This window comes from Protopterus annectens, chromosome 5.part0, assembly GCF_019279795.1.
Source record: "Protopterus annectens isolate FY-2018-M chromosome 5.part0, PAN1.0, whole genome shotgun sequence".
Taxonomy (NCBI): Eukaryota; Metazoa; Chordata; order Ceratodontiformes; family Protopteridae; genus Protopterus; species Protopterus annectens.
This window is the reverse complement of record NC_056735.1, coordinates 4,690,262-4,706,013: the sequence shown is the minus strand read 5'-3', so window position 1 is coordinate 4,706,013 and position 15,752 is coordinate 4,690,262. Positions and strand designations below refer to the sequence as shown.

The 15,752-nt window shown below is 41.3% G+C and overlaps 1 protein-coding gene across 4 annotated transcripts in view; it reads right to left on the bottom strand.

The window, feature by feature from the left end:
• NIPA1 (NIPA magnesium transporter 1) overlaps positions 1-15,499 on the bottom strand; it is a 255,889-nt gene extending 240,390 nt beyond the window's left edge. The window contains exon 1 of one of the 4 annotated variants that reach the window (XM_044072056.1): positions 14,858-15,499. In XM_044072056.1, the coding sequence (XP_043927991.1) occupies positions 14,858-15,005 (148 nt within the window). In that variant the 5' untranslated portion in view covers positions 15,006-15,499. The remainder of the gene's footprint in view (positions 1-14,857) is intronic. The other 3 variants (XM_044072058.1, XM_044072059.1, XM_044072057.1) reach the window with 3 other exon arrangements.
• Positions 15,500-15,752: the final 253 nt, after the last annotated feature.

The window sequence follows — 15,752 nt, the reverse complement described above, 5'->3', positions numbered from 1 at the left end:
TTCTGTATGGCTTACGCCACCCCTTGATTTGAGTATACTGTGCCCTTTTTAAGGTTTAGTTTACTGTGCCTCTGTCTAATAGTGACACGGGAGTAATCACTGGGACAAACCTACGATCCCCCATCCACTTATCGAGATTCTTCTTGAAGAGATTCAGTGAGGTGCTCTGCCTCACATGAACTGGAATTCTATTCCAGAGCGAAGGGAGCCTCTGGGTTATGAACCTGTCCCTCCAGCAAGTTCTATTTATTTCTGTGCTGAGGTTCAAGTCACTCAAGTGTGTGGTTCTAAGGGATTTAGATTTACTGAGGTGGAGCATGTCCATTAATTCTGGATTTGACATAGCTTCGTATGTCAGGCATAGATCGCCTCGAAGTAGGCGGTATGCAACTGAGTAGAGCTGGAGTTTTTTTAACCAAGCAGCATATGGCATCTGTTTGAGACCCTTGATCCTCTTGGTGAGATACTTTTGGGGTCTTTCTAATTGCTGCAGGTGTCGGGTAAGGTACATCCCAAAAGGGGCATTCTATTCTATGATGGGCCTGATGAGGGATGAATAAAGGGGCACGATTACCTCTCTTGATCTAGATGCGAAACCCTTTGTGATGAGGTGGGCTATGTAGAAGGTCTTTCTAACCACTTTGGCAATGTGGTTTTCAAAGGAGAGATTGCTATCAACTTGGGTTCCCAGGTCCCTAATAACTTTCTCTGTACTTAATGGGTTTCCACCTATGTGGTAATTTGTGGGCACATTGTTTTTGCCAAAGGGTATGACTATACATTTTTTGGCATTTAGCTTTAAACCATGGTGCTGGCACCAGTTATCTGTCTCTGTGAGACCTTTTTGAAGGATGTTTGTGTCAGCTGGAGAGTTGATTATGGCACCCAGTTTGCAGTCGTCTGCAAACTTGTTGAGCCATAGTCCTCCCACGTTTGCCTGTACCTCGGAAAAGTATATACCGAACAAGAGTGGTCCCAGGACAGAACCCTGTGGGACGCCACTTGTGACCGGTTTCGAGTCTGACATGGCTCCAGCAACTCTCACTCTGTGGGTTCTGTCTTTGAGCCAGTTTGTGACATAGGGGTTTATATTTAAGCTGGATAGCTTATCTATGATGCCCGAGTGAGATATTGTGTCAAATGCCTTTGCAAGGTCCAGATAGGCTGTGTGGACTACCTTCCCTTCATCTATGGCTTTGGTGACTGTTTCAAAGAAGTCAACCAGGTTCAAAAGGCAGGATCTGCCCTTGACAAAGCCGAACTGGGTAGGATCTAGTGTCTGTAGGTCCCCAATGTCTTTGTTTATGAGCTCCATGATGATCCTCTCCATAGCCTTGCAGACTAAGCTAGTCAGGCTTATGGGGCGATAGTTTCCAGGGTCCGTAGAGGCTCCACCTTTGTGGAGTGGGACCACTGTTGCTGTACGCCATTCTGTGGGCACATATCCTGTAGTGAGGCTGAGATTGTATAGCTGTTTTATTTGAGGGATTAGTTCCTCTTGGAGTTCATGTAGGGCGCAACCTGGGACGCCATCTGGTCCCATGGAAGCAGTGTTTTTTGCTTTGGAGAGGGCAGCCTTCACCTGAGCATGTGAGGTGTTTGGGAGGCAGCCCTCTGCCGGGATAGATACTTGCTCTTTTGGGGGGGAGTTTGCACTGAACCTGTCTGCCAGGATATTGGCGATGTCTGTGGGTTCAGTGTATTTTTTGTAGTTTAGAATCAACTCAGAACAAGTCTGGTAGTTGCATCCCAGGTTTCTAACATAACTGAAAAAAGCCTTACGATTGTCTTTGGTGTCCTGTGCAATTTTTCTCTCGAAGCTGGCCTTGGAGGATTTTATGAGAGATCGTAATTTTTTGCTAGTACTGATCAGAGATGCCTTCCCTATTAGGGATTTTGCTCTATCATGTAGTAGCTTCCTCCTTCTGTTGTACAGTTTATTTATGGCAGGGGTCCACCAGACTGGACGCCTGCCTTTGGATGATTGGGTCTTGGTTTTGTTTGGGATAGCATGATCCATGCATTCCTGGGGATGTCCGTAGAATGCATTTATATAGGATTCTGCAGTTTGGGCCGTAGTTTCCACTGGCCTTGGGGCCTTGAAGGATTCCACTTAGGTTTTGAGACGTGAGAAGTTCGCTTTTGAGAAGTTTTTCACTGTGGTTTTCTGGGCTGGGGGTGGGGTCGGGATGTGGACATCCAGTGAAATTAATTTATGGTCTGATCTTACCAATGAGGGATATACTTCTGGTGTGGAGCACAGAGTCCCCATGTTGGTAATGATCAGGTCTAGTATGTTGTCCCCTCTTGTGGGAGTAGTGACTAGTTGTTCCATAGCATTTGAGTTTATAATTTCCAGGAATCTTTGGGCTAAGGTGCTGGGGCTTGAGTAGTGCTCCCAGTCAATGTTTGGGTAGTTGAAGTCGCCCAATATAATGGTATTCGGAGAGATCTTCATGTTCTCCAATGTTTTCAGGAAAGCCGAGTGGGATTCCTGACTTTGAGAGGGTGGTCTGTAGGATGCTATAAACTGAAAAGCAGTCTTGCCCACTGTTAGTTGCACATGGATGGTCTCCGATATTTCGTGCAATGCCACTAACCTGGAGGTGTGGATATCCTTGATAAATATGGAAACTCCCACTTCTTTTGTGGTTCGGTCCGGGTTTTGGGGCCGAAAAGCATGATATGAGGTATAGCCTGGTAGTGCTGGGGTGCTCTCTGGAGCCTTGAACCAGGTTTCTGTCACTGCACAGATATCGATGTTCTCCATACTGAGGAGAGCTTCGAGTGCGTGCATCTTGAGGTTAAGACTTCTGGCGTTTAGCAGCATTACCCTTAGTTTCTTGTTCCTTGTGCTGTCTATGGGGTGGGTTTGACTTTTGAGCCTTGCCTAAAAAGGCACTATGGGGTGGCAAGAGCCTTTGCCAATATAAGCCCAGTGGTGACAGGTGCAAGCCGTCCCTAGCAAAGCAACGTGGCTTGTCGAGCATGTCATCCCAGGCTGACAGACACTGGATCCCCTTTGAATGACACCAACATTTTAGCCAATTGTTAAAATCGATCATTTTGTCTTTGTACTGTGGCATCATTCTAGGTGAGGGTAAGATGCTGCTCAAGGTCAGGGTCATACCAGCCTGGGCTACATGATCAGAGAGCTCCTCTATGTCTCTTTTCATGTAGTCCAGGGAGGTACGTCTCAGGTCATTCACACCAGCATGTACAATAACTGAGTCATATTTGTATTTGCTTTGGAGTGACCTGAGTGCTTGCGTTATATGTTGGATCCTAGCACCCGACAGGCAGCTCACCGTGACCTTCTCTTTATTCAGCCTGGTGAGTGGGACGTCAGTGTGTCTGACAATAGAGTCACCTATAACAAGAGTATCAGGTGTGTTATTCAGCCTTAAGGGCTGTGGCTGCTTGACACACTGACTTTGTGGGTTATGTGTTGTGTGTGTTTTGTTTTGAGGTAGCGTTTGCTTGGATGTCTGCTTTGGAGGTCTCTGTTGCTTAGGTAGATTTTTATTTAGAGCCTCCAAGTATGTTTTTGTGTATTTATGTGTTTGGTTCGCTGATGTGGTGGGACTATGTGATACTGGAATTGTGTTGTGTGAGGTTACCTTCTCCTCCTGACTGGTTACACCAGTTTTGAGATGAGAGAGCTCAGCCTCCAGTTTGGCTAAATAGTTGCATCTCTCACATATATCTGAACCTGTTTGGAGGAGGAGAGGGTTGTCCGTGTACATGAGACAGTTGTAACATTGCCTCAAAATTCCCAGATTCACCAGCTGGACTGGAGAGGAAACCATTGACTGACCTTTGGACATGCTAGAGTAATAGGGAAACTCAATTTAAGACGGACCAATAGAGGACAGGGTAATCGTAGAGAGTATAAGAGTAATTAGTGCTTATGGTTTAATGGTGCTAACTTGTAGGATTACTTAATTGGACCAGTGAAGGGCCTTAGAATGAGAATATGGTGTTTAAATTGAGAGACAGAGCAGTTCTAAGGGAAAAAGTGAAGAGCAGACTTTGTGGAGCCAGGAATAGTTTAAACCCAATTAGGCGGCGCTGCTGTTGCGCTTATGCACAAAACGCAAAACCGCGCAAAAGAGGGTTTTAAGAGAGGAAGATGAAGGAGTTTTGGAATTGACCCAAAATGGCCAATAAAACTACAGTTTCAAGTCAGTAACCACTCCCACAGGGGCAGGCAGGCTGCTCAATGTTTTCACTGCCACTGATCAACAGAGAGACTTCCCTTTAGCCCAAGCAAAAAATGGCCTCACAGAAACTTACAAACAGTTCAAGAACAGCAAGCCTGTAACTGAACTTATTTTAAATCTCTGAAAAGTGGGAAAAAAGCAAGATTTTTTTTTTTTTTTTTTTGTTTTTTCAGAGATAGCAGAGGTTCACAAGTATCAACAAGTTATAACAGTGCAGTAAATGACCCCACACAAGAGTGCTAGGCCAAAGACAGATAAAATGCAAGTTTTGAGAAAAAAAACGATTTTAAAAATAAGTGCAAACAGGAAATTCAGTAAACAGCTCTAGGTTGTGCTCTAAATACAGTTAATAATGCAGAAATCAAATTTAACAAGCCAGAAATGCTCAAAATAGGCGGCTATGCAGAAAAACTTAGCAAATAAACAGAGGAAAAATACTTAAAATCTCAAAAGTGGCTCCTTTCTTCTCTCAGCATTTTCTCCTCTTGGTGGGTGCTTCACCAACAGCCAACAAGCCTGAAAAGATGCCAAAACCACGAGGCAACCAGGTTTTAAGAGAGGAAGATGACAGAGTTTTGGAATTGACCCAAAATGGCCAATAAAACTACAGTTTCAAGTCAGTAACTACTCCCACAGGGGCAGGCAGGCTGCTCAATGTTTTTCACTGCCACTGATCAACAGAGAGACTTCCCTTTAGCCCAAGCAAAAAATGGCCTCACAGAAACTTACAAACAGTTCAAGAACAGCAAGCCTGTAACTGAACTTTTTTAAATCTCAGAAAAGTGGGAAAAAAGCAAGATTTGTTTTGTTTTTTTTTTTTTTTTCAGAGATAGCAGAGGTTCACAAGTATCAACAAGTTATAACAGTGCAGTTAGGGGTCGCCACAGCAGAACTCTGGTCCGCTAAGGATTGGCAGTAGATTTTTATGTGCCGAGTTGCCGGCCCTGACGCACAACCTTCAACAAGGGTACGCCCATTCACACATGTCTCCACACAGAAGACGCTCTAGCTGAGAATCGAACAGGACAACGTCTTACTGTGAGGTGACAACACATATCAACTATATCCCTGAATTTCTGAGGGACTTATTTTGTTTGCCAATGCTTCTAAATATAATGTTCACGCAGACATTATCAGATAGAACACACCTATGCTAATTTTCGCCTCAGATATCTTCCTAATCAACTTTATAATTTTATCAGGGAATGCAAATGCTTCCATTGCCCTGCTCATAAATCTCTAGCTTACTAGGGTTACCGCCTGTCTCACTTTGGGGGAGAGAGTCCCTCTTCCAGTGGTTGTATCCTGTGAAAAAAAACTAAAAAATGGCAAATGTCCTGAGATTTTATGACAAAAAGTATTTCCCAAGTTTTCTTTAATAGTTGCATAAAGCAGCATCTGAAACACCTAATACTATATGAAATTGCATAAACAACTCAAATGCTACAAGAATACGCTTTTATTTTTGGCAAAAAAATGAAGTTATGTCCTGTGCACTGGCCATGAGTATGTTTTGTTCTGCAAAATCTCATGTCTCTACAAAAACTATCCCACTTTGGGCATTAGAAATGATAGCAACCCTACAGCTTACTCTGTCATATGCTTTCTCTGCATCAAGATCCACCACCAACAATGGTATTTTCTTTCATTCTGCTTTCCTCTGGATCCTCAGTGTTCTGTTAATGTGGTCAAATGTTTGCCTGCCCTCCACAAAACCACACTGATCCATACCTATCAGTTTTGGCATTACTTTTGCCATTCTTTTGGTCATCATAGACATGAACGCTGTATAACCATGGTTTAGTACTGAAATGGGCCTGTACGGTGCTGAATCTGATGGATCTTTACCCTCTTTAGGTATTACAGCTACCACTGCTTTCTTCTAGGATGTTGGTAGTTCTCTAAAAATACCGCTAAACAAAACCTTCCAGATCTTTATCGTTTTTTCCCTTCTACCTCCCAAATTGCCACAGTAATACCATCTATTCCTGGGGAATTTCCTGTAGATTTGTTACACATCAAATTTTTTCTCTTATCTCCTTCTATCCTAACCGATAGTAATTGAGCCTCAACTACCTCTAACCTTGGCATATTTAAATTTTCCATAAACATTTGTGTATCTTTTCTTGGTTTCCATATTTCTCTGCTTTATACACATTTTCATAGAATTTCTGAAATATTTCTAATACTTCTACAGGATATCTTGTTATCTTCATTGTTATAGGCTCCCTAAGCATGGTGACACAGCCCTTCCTTCTTTCTGTTGCATGAGTCATTGTGCTAAAAGTTTTTGTGCTCTAGAGTCATTATCAAAAAACAGTTGCTTAACAGCAATCTTTCTAAACTCATGCACATTATTGAGGTGATGCCTTTCTTTCCGTTAAGCATTCTGCAGTTGTTCTTCTTGTTCTGTAAGATTCCTTCTGCAATATTTGTCAGTCCTTATAAATAATTCTTGATATTTCTTAACTATATCTCCCTTTCTTTTATTTTCACCCTATTTTTAAACTCCACTTTAATTTTATCCCACTCCCTAGCTATATTTTCAGAAGACATTCTATCTTCTCTATTAGCCTTTTCTTAAATTGCTCTTTTTTCAACAGACAGGTGGCCAGTGTCTCGTTTTTATTTCATTACCCTGTGTTTTTATTTTAGTTATTATTGGAGCATGATCTGAAACAGCTCTTGTGTGTGTATCAGGACCTTCAATTAAATGCACATGTTCCTGCAAAATGTAAATTCTGTGTAGACTAGACCTGTTTTTGTATCTTGGGGAGTAGTATGTAAATTCACTCTGAATTCCTAGTACCCAATTTACATCTTCCATGCTAAATATTTTCATACATTTCTTAAAAAAAGTCTACCCTTCTTTGTTATATTTTCCATTCTGGGCCCCCCAAACACATCTACAGTGTTGCAAATCAAATTCCAGTCCCCACCTATAAGTAGTATTCCTTGCTGAAAGCTGATTATTTCTCCCAGAATTTTCTTTAACTCCAGTATAGCAGTTTTTGGTGGAATATAAATATATGCCAGTGTAATCCTTATCCTTTGCCAGTAGCCCCTTAGTACTACAAATATATCATTATTAACTTTTTTTATCCTCTTCTATCACTTTTGGAGCTTCTCTTGCAATTAATATAAGTACCCCTTTTTTCCTTTGCCCCAGGTATTCTGCTGAATAACTATCCTGAAAACCTTTGTTTATCAAATTCACACGTTCAGTTCTTTCCAAGTATGTCTCCTGTAGCACAGAATTTGCACTCTACATTCTTCATATAGTTCACTACTCTTTTTTCTTTTAATTTATCTGTGAGACCACTGACATTTAAAGACATTACAGAAAGCATGATTGGCTTAAAACATTGCTATTCCCACCTTTTATTTAGAACAGTTTTTTTGTTAAATGTCTAATTCCAGTTTTTGCATTACATGCATATACTGTTTGGCAGGTTGATCTTTTATATGGTTGTTTCTTGTCATATCGATTTGAGCCTATGTCACATCTTACAAAACGTTTTGTGTTATTGAAAGCCCACAAACAAAAAAAAAACTAACACTTCCCCAATACCCCCCTAAAACCTATTAACTTAATAATAACATACAAAACTATTTACATCTTCAAATATTAAAGTTTTACCTTCCTAATAGGAACAAATGTTTCAAACTGACAGCCACACTCAATTGAGTTAACCTAAAATAAAGGTTATCCATGCTATACCTCTCAACTTCTTGATGCAAGAAAAGAGGACAAAGCCAAAAATAATGGGGGTGCAAGGCCCAAAATTAGGCACAGATCTTAAATAATGCTCTTATAAATTTAGAGGACTGCACAAGTAGGGCCATTTCTGCCTTGACCGACACCCGAAGGGGAAGCAGTCATGCCCACATTAATACATTACATTACTCAGGAGTCTTCAATTATATTAAAGTGGCAATGATATTGTGATGCCTGTGCCCTGGCTCAGCAATCAAGGAGCCTCAATCCTCACCACTAACACCAGAGAGGGCAGGGCATCTCATATATGAGGAAAGGATAACAAAATACACACAGTAAAGTGCAATTTCCCTTAAGAGCACACAGAGATCACAGTCAGTTTGGGGCTGGTCATGCCCTGGCTCTCCAGGTCCCCAAATAAGACCCCCCACTTGCACAGCTATAGGGGTCCAGATCTCAGTCTAGTGGGCAAGCTAAAACCTCCAGCACCCTCTCTGTCCAACCAGTGCTTCGTGTCCCTGCCCAAGTAGCTCACACACACACACACACACACACACACACACACACACACACACACTTTGATATAAAATTTATACAACCACACAGACACTCTGGGGAAGGCTGCCACAGGTTTTCCAGCTGTTCCCCTTTTACCCAGACTATACGGTAGTACCACTTGCCACCACCTACTAATAATTATCAGCTACTCAAAAGGCCCTTAAAAGGGTGTCCAGTTATTATTGTGCAATATTATTATCCAATTGGTAGTATAGCCCAGGGCTAAAGCTATAGGAGTGGCTTTGTACAATTTTACCAAAGGCCTACAAGTACTCTAAAGAGCTTAAATTAACTCTACACAAAACAGCCACAGTTCAAAGGTTTTAAAATATTCAATAATAAATAATAAAAACACAAAATAATACTTCTTACTACACAGTGCTAGTCAAGAGTTCAGAGATCACAGGGAAATACTTAAAATAATTCAGTAGTACAGGTCTGACATCACAGAAAAACACTTATTCTAATCTTTCTAGTTTTTAGCTATTTCTAAAAAACACAAGTCTAAGATAACTTACATAAGAAAACAGGCAGAGTGCTGATGAGTTGGATGGTCAAGACAAAAATACTTAATGCCTTCTGATTCTCTCTATTTAAATTGCTATCTTCAGTCCTGATTCCCATTACATCATTTGTTACACTTTCCTGGTGTTCCCAAGCTAACAGATACTACATTCTTGTTATCTTGCACCTGCAGGAAACTATAGCCATAAAAACATTCCACATGTAAACTCTAGTAATTATTCCTTAAGTTAAAACAATAGGCAAGATGCTTCACTCCAAACTCATTGACTCCAAATTCTAACTTCAAAGGGACATGAAATAATTTTAACTTCAAAGAACAGACAAGAAATGCTGGACTTGGCTTTCTTTACAGCAGAGGGCAATGTTGCTACATTGTTTTAAGTTCAATATTTCACAGCATATCCTTTCATTTAAGAAAACAAGCTTGTAGTTCATATTTCACATTAAAGAAAACAAGTCTGTAATTCAACATTCATATTTACAAATGACAGAATTATATAAAAAATACTATCTGGCTAGGCTGGCAGCCTTCATCTAGCTTCATCCAATCTTCACAGATATCATGAATGTATTAGCAGGAAATGCTTCCTTCTCCCCCTTTCCTACTAATATGTTTTGCAGAATTTACTTTTAAATTTGCAAAGATAAAGTTACATAAATTCAAATAAATTTATATTTTTTACAACAGAGTAAATTACATAAGTAAATGGTACCGTAAATGTACTCGGAAGAAAAAGAAAGTTATGTCAACATTTTACTGTCAGTACACTGCACTTCTGCATGTAGTGCAAGTAAAAGTAGATAATCTGTAGCAAATTAATATGAAATCAGTAAACAAATAATTTTAGTAATATACTTCCATTACTATATAGATGACTGTACTGCGGTGGTAGTGCTGCGGTAGCATTGTCACCTCACAGATAGATGTTGCCCTGTTCGATTCTCAGCTACAGCGTCTTCTGTGTAGAGACATGCGTGAATGAGCGTACCTTCGTTGAAGGTTGTGCGTCAGGGCTGGCAACTCGGCACGTAAAAATCTACTGCCAATCATTAGCAAACTGGAGTTCCGCTGTGGCGACCCCTAACCGGGAAAAGCCGAAACAAACAACAATCATATAGATGACTGTACTGTTGCAGTGCTGTTTCACATAATCAGTACCAAGGGGAAGCTGGTAACATCCACAACTGCAACTCCACATGTTTTAAGAGCTGCACTTGTTCCTTGTGCTACACATTTCATCTTTTTAACACTAGTATACTCCTGTAAATCCTGTTATGCTTTCTCGTATAGGACATGCAGAAAAATAAACTTACAACTTCTGAATGTGCATGAAAGGCTATGGATGCACCTTTTAATTATTAATTATTAACCCCCACCAAAAAAAAAAAAAAAAAAAAATCAATAAAAAGTTTTCTCCTGAGCTCAGTTACAAGTACAGAAAAAGCCCTTAACTTTCAGTGTTGTGCTAAACCAATTTATGGCTTAAATACACACCCATAATCATACCCATAGCTCTCAACCAACCAGGGACAAATCTCAACAGAAATAATCAGGGACAATCAATGACACTTTTAAAATCTTAGCACTATTAATTTAAGACATGTCCCTGCCACGTATATCCCAATGAATCCCTAACACCTGTCTCCCACCTAGCATCTCCAAGGAGCAGGTCTTAAATGCCCTCTCCAAGGCCAAAAATACAGCCTCTATGGGATCCTGGGCTGTGTTCTACATGGGTTAAAACAGGAATTAGCATCACCATTCAGCATGCTTTTCAATCACAGCCTAAGCATTAGCTTCATCCCAGCGGAATAGAAAACAGCTCCCTTTGGACAAAAGGGGTGCATCCATGGCCCCAGGAACTATAGACCAATTAGCCTGACCAGCCTTATCTGCAAGGCCATGGAATGAATCATCATGAACCTCACCTCATTAACAAATATATAGAAAATCTCCAAATGCTTAAGCCCATCCGGTTTGGCTTTGTCAAGGGGAGTTCATGCCTGTTAAACTTGGTGGACTTCTTCGACGCAGTCACCAAAGCCCTAGACAAGGTCAAATCTATGCATACATCTTACCTAGACTTAACTAAGGCCTTTGACACAATCCCCCACTCAGGCATCATTGATAAACTCACTTAGCTAGATATCAATCCATATATTGTCAGGTGGTTTGCAAACTGGCTCACTGACAGAACTCATTTGGTCAGAATAAGGGACTCCACCTCCTCCAGCAGACCCATAACCAGTGGTGTTCCACAGGGATAAGTTCTGGGACCCCTACTGTTTGGAATCTACTTCTTCAAAGTATAGGCTAAAACTAAAGGACTGTGGCTGACAAAGCTTTCCGATAACTGCAAACAGAGCAATCACTGAAACCCCGGTGTCAACATCCTACAAGGTGGTCTTACGCAAACTAATGACTGGTGCCAAAGTCATGGCCTTAAATGTAATGAAAAAATGCATTATCATCCCTTCTGATGTTCCTGAAAATTACTACATCAATAGCAATACCCTAAGCACACAGTCAGTGTCAAGAGATCTGGGCACACAGGTCGATAGTGACCTTAACTTTGATCACCATGTCTCCGCAATGGTAAGCTTTAATGGAAATACTGCCCTACTTAAGCATAATTTGGATGATTGTATGGGTAAGTGAAAACTTACCCTGGGGTTCCACCTGTGTCCCTCTTGGACTGGGGCAATAGGTGATGATTTTAGTGTCTGCTTGAACAAGACACCCTTGGGAACATAGGTTGAACTTGGCTACGCTTGTAAAGGTCCTGGGGCTATTAGGCTAGTAACCTACTATGACAAAACAAGAGAATGTGAATTAATACACCGTTTTTGAAGTAAAAGAAGTCTAAAACGCTAATTATAGTCATTAATTATTAACTATAATTAATCACATTTTCTCCAAAGGTCACCGATTTTAGGAGGAATTAAGAGGGACAGAACTATAATCCCAGTCAAAATCAGGGACAGTTGAAATAGATGAGAGGCATGATCCTAACTACTTTTCACAGTTCTGGGGAAACACAAAACAGTGAAAAACAGTGATCAAATTCACAGAGATATGTTTAAATATCAGTCCCATACACTTAGAAAGTTGCAGGCATACCTCCCAAAATTGTCCAGATTATTTTATTATTTTTGGTCTACTCGCCATAAAAAAAATGTGTGATTTTCTGATGACTCACTGAGGAATGAAGTTACCAAATTATAACATACATTTGAGTTTCAGACAATCAATACCGTACTTCAGAAAAAGTAAGCTAGCACAATTATTTTCTTGGAGCAAACAGTTTATGAATATTCCAAAGCATCACAGTTTATGAATATTCAAAGCGCACAGTGCCGTGATGCTTTGAATATTCATATGGTACAAATAGGGCAGAGCTAGCAAGGGAGACTGCTAGAAAGGTGGTTGGTGTGACATCTGGACAGAGGAAGGAATACAAGGAGACCTGGTGGTGGAATGAGGAAGTACAGGAGAGTATACAGAGGAAGAGGCTGGCGAAGAAGAAGTGGGATTGCCAAAGAGATGACGAAAAGACATGAGTATAAGGAGATGAGACGCATGGCAAAGAGAGAGGTGGTGAAGGCTAAGGACAAGGCATATGGAGAGTTGTATGAGAGATTGGACACTAAAGAGGGAGAAAAGGACCTGTACTGATTGGCTAGACAGAGGGACAGAGCTGGGAAAGATGTGCAGCAGGTAAGGGTGATAAAGGATAGTGAGGGAAACGTACTCACAAGTGAGGTGAGTGTGTTGAGTAGATGGGAAGAGTACTTTGAAGGGCTGATGAATGAAGAGAATGAGAGAGAAAGAAGGTTGGATGATGTGGGGATAGTGAATCAGAAAGTGAAACAGATTAGCAAGGAGGAAGTAAGGTCAGCTATGAAGAGGATGAAGAATGGAAAGGCTGTTGGCCCAAATGACATACCAGTGGAAGCATGGAGGTGCTTAGGTGAAATGGCAGTGGAATTTTTAACCAGATTGTTTAATGAAATTTTGGAAAGTCAGAGGATGCCTGAGGAGTGGAGAAAAAGTGTTTTGGTACCCATAAGGGTGATGTGCAGAGCTGCAGTAACTACAGAGGGATAAAACTGATCAGTCACAGCTTGAAGTTATGGGAAAGAGTAGTGGAAGGGAGGTGATGATTAGTGATCAGCAGTATGGTTTCATGCCAGGAAATAGCACTACAGATGCAATATTTGCTCTGAGAGAAATACAGAGAATGTCAGAAGGAGTTGCATTGTGCCTTTGTGGACTTAGAGAAAGCATATGACAGGGTGCCTAGAGAGGAGTTGTGGTATTGTATGAGGAAGTCGGGAGTGACAGAGAAGTACGTAAGAGTGGTAACAGGATATGTACGAGGGTAGTGTGACATTGGTGAGGACTGCGGTGGGAGTGACAGATATGTTTAAGGTGGAAGTGGGATTACATCAAGGATCAGCTCTGAGCCCTTTCTTATTTGCAGTAGTGATGGACAGGTTGACAGATGAGATCAGACAGGAGGCCCCGTGGACTATGATGTTTGCAGATGACATTGTGATATGTAGTGAGAGTAGGGACCAGGTTGAGGAGACCCTGGAGAGGTGGAGATATGCTTTAGAGAGGAGAGGAATGAAGGTCAGCAGGGCTAAAACAGAATATATGTGTGTAAATGTGAGGGAGGGTAGAGGAATGGTGAGGATGCAGGGAGTAGAGTTGGTAAAGGTGGATGAGTTTAAGTACTTGGGATCAACAGTTCAGAGTAATGGTGAGTGTGGAAGGGAGGTGAAGAAGAGAGTACAGGCAGGGTGGAATGGGTGGAGAAGTGTGTCAGGAGTGATTTGTGACAGACGGGTACCAGTAAGAGTGAAGGTCTACAAGAGGGTAGTGAGACCAGCTATGTCATATGGGTTGGAGACGGTGGCATTGACAAAAAGGCAGGAGTCAGAGCTGGATGTGGCAGAGTTAAAAATGTTAAGATTTGCACTGGGTGTGACTAGGATGGTCAGGATTAGGAATCAGTATATTAGAGGGTCAGCTCAGGTTGGACAGTTTGGAGACAAAGCAAGAGAGGCGAGATTGCGTTGGTTTGGACATGTGCTGAAGAGGGATGCTGGGTATATTGGGAAAAGGATGATAAGGATGGAGCTGCCAGGTAAGAGGAAAAGAGGAAGCCCTAAGAGAGGACATGCAGGTGGTTGGTGTGAAAGAGCATGATGCAGAGGACAGGAAGAAATGGAAACAGATGATCCGCTGTGGCGACCGCTAACGGGAACAGCCGAAAGAAGATGATGATGACAAATAGGGGTGCGTCATTGGATGACGACGGTGGGGCTTGGGCAGGGTTTGCTACTGCACATCCAGGGAAGAGCTTTGTCTCCATAAAATGATTTCAGTCCTCAATGTGTCCCAGAAAAAAACAAATTTTGTGATAAACAGAAGAAATCTGAATAATTGAGAGGTATAACTGTTTGAGTTTCAGTTACATATATCTGGACAATGGGTCAAGGACCTGAAGAGTTAATTAGGTCTATATAAGAAGTACATCTATCTGTCTGTTGAGTTAACGTTATTCATGAATCAATTTAAAAATCCTTCGAGTTATGTTACTGTTGTATAAAAGTGACTTCTCGGCTTTATAATGCTTCAGACTATTAAACTGCCTTAAACATAATCCGTTATCATGCCTCTTAACTTCTTTGAACAAGAAATCTGAACAAAGACATAAATTATGGAGGAACAAAAGGCCAGATATGCTGTTGTCCTACCATCTGATTCTTTACACAAGAATGCCATAATTTTAAACTGGCAACATAAAAGCCCCCCGTCACTCACCTTTCGCTTTGGCCCGCAAAATTCCCTTTCTTTGAAATACAAACGTAGACCCATTTATAAAACTCGACAATACAGCAACGGTCAGCCCAAGCAAAGCCGACTCAGGCATAGTGACACTGTCACTGCCTTCCCCAGCAGCAGCCGTCATAGCCTTCTAACCCCGCTGCAGCCAGGAAAAACAGCAAACTAGCAATAAGTAACGGAAAAAAGGGAAGATCGCTGCACCAAAAATAAATGTCTATCGAGCTTAGATTTCCTGCATAATGCTTCTCGAAAATAAAACAGACTCACTGGGCTCAGGTTTACTCTCCAACTAAGTTAAGAAATTAGGCTACATCGCCGGCATGAGGATTCAGAAACGCGCCGTCTCGGGCCTGTGTGCGATTTCCAAGTACTGTGTTAAAGTCCGCGAGCTGAACTCTGATACAATGTAATACAGTGTAACTATCCAGAGCAGGGTGATCCAGCGAAATTGTAGTGTACCTACTGGCTCACCTTCAGTTTCGCGCAGGAGTGGGGCGTGGTCCGGACGATTGACGCGCGAACCTGAATATGAAATAAAGCATGATTGGCATGCCATGCATATAATATTAGCCACTGGCATGCAAACAATGATTGTAGAGGATCAGCATTTGCAACAGGTTTGCTAACAGATTATTAAAACAAGTTCATCGGAACGTTCCGTAGTACGTAGGGTTACCACCTGTCCCACTTTGCGAAGTTGTGTCCTGCAAAGAAATCGTAAAAATGGCAAATCTCCTGAGATTTTAGGACAAATATATTTCCTATATTTTATGTAACAGCTGCATAAAACAGTTACCCTATATCTGAAACACCTAAATGTTATAATAAACAGAATAAGCAACTAAAATGCTACAATAATACGTTTTTATTT